We start from the raw sequence: 6,244 nt of genomic DNA, 5'->3' as shown, positions 1-6,244 counted from the left end.
GCGTACGCTCGCAATGGAGGCCTTGGAGGTTGAGCGCGGCCGCGCGATCTAGTTGGCGGCGGCGGACGACGGACGATGACGGGCGGCAGCTAGCGGTGGAGGAGCGGCGGCGGACGGTGAAAAGGGGGAAGAAGAAAGTAAAATGGAGACTAAGATTAGGACAAAGGAAATTTCAACGGAGGAACTTGGAGGAATTGACGAGACCAAACAAAGAAGAATGCAAAGTGGAAAAGTGGGTTCTTGGTCAAAAGCCCTTTTTTTTTTACTTTCGTTATCGGAAGGGTTGGAAGGCGTGGGCACGCCTTGAAAGACATGGTCTTCTGACCGTGGCATCTAGATGATGTCCAAACGAATTTCCGTCAAGGCGTGGGCACGCCCTGGAACTGCTAGTCTCCAATTTGCTCAGGGCACCTGGCGTACCCCTTCCAAGGCATGGGCATGCCTTGAAACCCCTATTCTTCTGTCAATCATCACAAAAACAATCAAAACATTAAAATAAAACTGAAAAATCACAGAGTAATGAAAAATGATCACAACTAATACTGAAATCCTTGGGTTGCCTCCCAAGCAGCGCTTTTCTTTCACGTCTTTGGCTAAACATGGTCATCTGTTGTTTAGACCTCACCACTTGGATCATCAAGGAATGTAACCCACACTTGCTCACTATTAAATCCTTCATAATAGGGCTTCAAATGGTGATCATTGACTATGAACTTCTTCTCCGTCTTCAGACTTTGGATTTCCACTGCACCATAATAAAAATATTAGAAATAATAAATGGATCAATCCAACGCGAACGGAACTTACCCGGAAAGAGCTTAAGTCTCGAGTGATAAAACAGGACTTTTTGCCCTACTACAAACGACTTCTTTGAAACTTGTTGGTCGTGAAAAATTTTACTTTTTTCCTTATAAATTACGGCGTTCTCATAGGCTTCGTTCCTTAGCTCCTCCAACTCTTGTAGTTGGAGCTTTTGATGTCCTCCGGCCTCCATAAGATCCATGTTACACTGCTTGAACGCCCAGAATGCTCTGTGTTCAAATTCCACCGGGAGGTGGCAAGGCTTCCCAAAAACTAACCTGTATGGGGACATCCCAATCGGTGTTTTATATGTGGTGCGGTAGACCCAGAGAGTATCTTCCAACTTCAAACTCCAGTCTTTCCTATCGGGCAGCACCATCTTCTCTAGAATTAACTTGACCTCCCTATTCGACATTTCGGCCTGACCATTCGTCTGCGGATGGTAGGAGGTGGATATTTTGTGGAGCACGCCATACTTCCGAAACAATGCCGTGATCGTCTTATTGCAGAAATGGGTGCCCCTGTCACTCACTATGGCTCTTGGCATTCCAAAGCGGACAAAAATATTAGACTTTATAAATTCTGCAACCACTCTCGAATCGTTAGTTTGGGTGGCTTTTGCCTCCACCCATTTGGAAATATAGTCAACAGCCAGTATAATGTACAAGAAACCAAAAGACGAGGGGAAGGGACCCATGAAATCTATACCCCAGACATCGAAAATTTCAACAAATAACATGGGAGTTTGACCTATTTGGTCTCTGCGAGAGATATTCCCCACCCTTTGACACTTGTCACACGATTTACAAAACAAGTATGCATCCTTAAACAGAGTAGGCCAATAAAAACCACTTTCTAACACTTTACGAGCTGTCCTCTTTGGACCAAAATGTCCTCCACATGCAAACGAATGACAGAAAGTTAAAATAGAATGAAACTCACCGGCACTTATACACCGTCTAAGTACTTGATCCGAACATTGCCTCCATAGGTACGGGCCATCCCAAAGATAATGTTTGGCATCACTCTTTAGCTTATCTCTTTTAGCTTTGGACCAACCTGCAGGTAATTGATTCGTTACCAAAAAATTGACAATGTCAGTTTACCAAGGTACCGACGAATCAATGGCTAGCAGTTGCTTCTCAGGGAATGATTCTCTCAACGGTAGATCTTCTTGATTTGTGAGCAACCGGCTCAAATGATCAGCCACCAAGTTCTCGGCTCCACTCTTATCCCTGATCTCTAAGTCGAACTCCTGCAGGAGCAAGATCTACCTTATAAACCTCGATTTTGCATCTTTTTTTGCCAACAGGTACCTCAAAGCTGCATGATCAGAAAAAATAATTACTTTTGCACCCAATAAATATGACCTAAATTTTTCTAGTGCAAAAATAACAGCTAGTAATTCTTTCTCCGTCATGGAGTAGTTTAGTTGGGCTCCATTTAATGCCCTCGACGCATAGTAGATTGCGTGTGCCGCCTTGCCTACCATTTGCCCCAACACGGCCCCCACGGCGTAATCACTAGCGTCGCACATTATCTCAAATGGTAAGCTCCAATCTGATAGTTGAATGATGGGTGGCGACGTCAATGAGTCCTTCAATTTATCAAAAGCCACCTTGCATTCATTTGTGAAATCAAATGTCACATTCTTTTGTAACAACTTGAACAAGGGTGCTCTAATTTTTGAGAAGTCCTTGATGAACCTCCTGTAAAATCCTGCATGGCCTAAAAAGAAATGCACTTCCCGTACACATACGGAGTAAGGCAGAGCAGAAATAAGATCTATTTTAGTTTTGTCTACCTCTATCCCCTTAGCCGACACAATGTGCCCTAAGACAATGCCATGTTCTACCATAAAGTGACACTTCTCCCAGTTAAGAACCAAATTCGTCTCTATGCATCTTTTTAAAATTAGAGCTAAATTATCAAGGCATTCATCAAAACTATTTCCGTATACACTAAAATCATTCATGAACACCTCAATAATTTTTTCAACATATTCGGAGAAAATACTTACCATGCACATTTGAAAGGTTGTTGGAGCATTGCAGAGACCGAAAGGCATCCGGCGGTAAGCGAATGTATCGAATGGGCATGTGAATGTAGTCTTTTCCTGGTTTTCTAGCGCTATCGCGATCTAAAAGTAACCTGAAAAGCCATCCAAGAAACAATAGTAAACACGACCCGCTAATCGTTCTACCATCTGATCAATAAAAGGGAGGGGGAAATGGTCCTTTTTAGTCACAGAATTTAGCCTCCGGTAGTCGATGCACTGACGCCAGTCAGTAGTTTTCCTAACCAGGACCATATCACCCTCCTGGGTCTCCTCTACGGTCACTCCCGCTTTTTTCGGGACCACTTGAACAGGACTCACTCACGGACTATTCGAGATAGCGAAAATGATTCCCACCTCTAAGAGTTTAAGTATCTCCTTTTTCACAACTTCCATCATCAGGGGGTTCAACCTCCGTTGCGCCTGTATTACTGGTTTCGCGTCTTTTTCGAGCCGAATTCGGTGCATGCATAAGGATGGACTTATTCCCTTGATATCTGCTGTGCTCCACCCAATTGTCTCCTTATGCTCCCTAAGGATTCGCACCAGCCTGTCCTCTTGACTTGGAGATAGATGTGCAGAGATGATCACCGGTAGTGTCTTCCTGTCTCCTAGGAATGCGTACTTTAGATGCTTCGGGAGAGGCTTTAATTCTAACTCCGGTGCCTGCACAACTGAAGGAAGCAACTTTGTCTGAACCTCTGGCACAAAAAGAGAAGTAAACTCATATCTTGGAGATATGGTGGGTAGTGAGTGTAAGGCTTCAACAGCATGGAGCAACTCTTCCCTTAGGTCCACATCAAGAGTTACACCCAACTCCAGATACTTGATTAGAGCCACTTCCAATGCGTCTTTGCCATCTAATTCGAAAGTTTCCTGCACAAGAGGCTCAATAACGCTCAAAGCAAAGACTGAGTTAGATTCCTCTGGATACTTCATCGCCTCAAAAATATTAAAATTCACAGTTTCACCATCAAATTCCATTGATAAAGTACCCTCATTCACATCTATCTTAGTCCTGGCAGTGCTAAGAAATGGTCTACCTAACAAGATAGGTGACGGGTTTAATGATATCTTATCTCCCATGTCCAGGATATAAAAATTCGCAGGAAATACTAATTCATTTACCTGGACCAAGACATTCTCAACTAGCTCCTCTGGATAAACATTTGTGCGATCAGCTAGTTGGATTATGATGGTTGTTTCTTTAAGTGGCCCAAGATTTAGAGAAGCAAAAATGGTTTTTGACATCACATTAATTGACGCCCCTAAATCTAACATTGCTTTTCTAATTGGTGTATTTCCTATTTTGCACGGGATCGTGAACATACCTGGATCTCCACACTTGGGTGGGAGATTTCTTTGGAGCATGGCTGACACATTTTCTCCCATCGCTACTCTTTCGTCCCCTCTCAATTTCCTCTTATGGGTGCATAAATCCTTGAAAAATTTCGCGTACTTCGGCACTTGCTTAATTGCTTCCAACAAGGGGATGTTGACCTCCACTTTTTTTAACACGTCCAGGATCTCTTTTTCCTTCTCTGCCTTCTTTGTCTTCGCCAACCTGCAAGGAAAAGGGGGTAAATTAGATTTAACGGGTATTGATGGTGTAAGAGTTACCTCAGGACTTCCACAAATGTGTCCTTCTTCCTCTATCTCCTTCTCGATCACGTCTTCACTTTTACTCTTCAAGTTCGTGACCTTTGGCCCCTCCACTTCCTTGCCACTCCTTAATGTCATTGCACTTACATTTCTGGGATTTACCTCAGGTTGCGACGGCAATTTCCCATAAACGTGGGACTCCAGGCGATTTATGGCAGTTGCCATTTGACTCATGTGAGTTTCCATGTCTTTCATGCCTACTTTGGTGTCCTGTTGGAACTGAGTAGTACTTGCGACTAAGGACCTAATCTCTTGCTGGAGTTGAGCGGTGGTCGTGACTAAGGTTCTAGTCTCCTGCTGGAGCTGAGTGGTAGTCGTGGCCAAACTCTTGACAATTTCCTCCAAAGAACTCCATGAGCTTGAGGACGAGGGTTGAGACTTCTATTGCCAAGGTTGCTGAAATCCTGGTTGACGATTGGAGAATACATTTTGTGGCCTATTACCATAACTGAAATTGGGGTGATCTCTCCAACCCGGATTGTACGTGTTGGAGTATGGGTCGTACGGTCTACGAGGCGCAGGCACGCCTCCAGCCATGTTCACTTATTCAGCCCCATCCTCTTGCAACATAGGGCATGAGTTAGTATGGTGGTCCATATTTGTGCAAATTTCACAGGTCTTTACTTGGGGCACATTCCCCACAGCTAATTGTCGAACAACGGATGTGAGCTCTGACAATTGATACTGAATAGATGTCGACTCCACCTCATTAACCCTGCGGGTAGGGTTACTCTCACGGAAGCCAAACTGTTGAGAATTCTCTGCCATAGCTTCAATAAGCTCCTACGCTTCCTTCGGTGTCTTGTTTGCCATCGCTACCCCACTCACAGTGTCAATGATACTCCTATCAGTTGATTGGAGTCCTTCATAGAAATATTGGATTAACAGTTGCTCACTAATTTGATGTTGCGGGCATCTAGTGCACAACTTGTTAAACCTTTCCCAATATTCATACAAGGACTCCCCGAGATACTGTTTAATGCTGCAAATCTCCTTCCTCAAACTCGCAGCCCGGGATGCAGAGAAGAATTTTTCCAAAAAATTCTTTTTCAACTGTGCCCATGTGGTAATACTACCTGCTGGTAGGTAGTACAGCCAATCTTTAGCTACATCCTTAAGAGAGAACGGAAAAGTTCTCAGTCTAATTTGCTTTTCAGTGACCCTAGGAGATTTCATACTAGAGCAAACCACCTCGAACTCCTTAACGTGCTTGTGGGATTTTTCGCCAGAGAGACCATGGAAAGAAGGTAAGAGGTGAATCAATCCCGACTTCAGTTCGAAAGCAGTAGTGTCAGCCAAAGTGGGGAATGTGATGCATAAGGGCTGGTGAGTCAGCTCCGGAGCAGCCAGCTCTTTTAATGTTTAGGTGTTGGCCATGCTTATTTCGTCTTCTTCTGACTCGTTTGCAATAAATACGTGCCCTTCTTTTCGTCTTTTGGTCTCTTGCCTCCGCCTACGCGCTACCTTCTCAACCTCAGGGTCGTATATCAATTCACCTGTACGAGAAGAACGGGGCATAAACTAGCAAAAATATCAAGAAGAATAGAATAAAATAAAAGCTGAATTTGAAAAGAAACAAATAATCCACACGCCAGCTCCCCCGGCAACGGCGCAAAAAATTGACAGGTGCCAAATCTGTGCAATAATAATTACTAAAAAATCCTAATTACCACCACAATTAATTATAGAACAAATCCAAGTACTGGAGCAGGGACCCTAGGTGTG

At 43.9% G+C, this 6,244-nt stretch overlaps 1 protein-coding gene and 1 non-coding gene across 2 annotated transcripts; one reads left to right on the top strand and one right to left on the bottom strand.

Moving 5' to 3' along the window:
* Positions 1-402: 402 nt before the first annotated feature.
* LOC140008864 (uncharacterized) lies at positions 403-5,287 on the bottom strand. Its single transcript, XM_072053765.1, has 8 exons — positions 5,144-5,287; positions 3,183-4,900; positions 2,822-2,952; positions 2,150-2,697; positions 1,916-2,056; positions 901-1,624; positions 621-745; positions 403-501 (listed from the first exon to the last, which is right to left on the bottom strand). Exons 1-8 carry the CDS (start codon positions 5,285-5,287, stop codon positions 403-405), a joined length of 3,630 nt encoding a protein of 1,209 aa, XP_071909866.1.
* Positions 5,288-5,417: 130 nt separating this feature from the next.
* On the top strand, positions 5,418-5,524 carry LOC140008987 (small nucleolar RNA R71). The gene has a single exon (XR_011816349.1). It is a non-coding gene; the product is annotated as a small nucleolar RNA R71 (small nucleolar RNA).
* Positions 5,525-6,244: the final 720 nt, after the last annotated feature.

The sequence above is a fragment of the Coffea arabica genome, chromosome 6c, assembly GCF_036785885.1.
Source record: "Coffea arabica cultivar ET-39 chromosome 6c, Coffea Arabica ET-39 HiFi, whole genome shotgun sequence".
NCBI classification, from domain to species: domain Eukaryota; kingdom Viridiplantae; phylum Streptophyta; class Magnoliopsida; order Gentianales; family Rubiaceae; genus Coffea; species Coffea arabica.
This window is presented reverse-complemented; position numbering and strand designations above follow the sequence as displayed.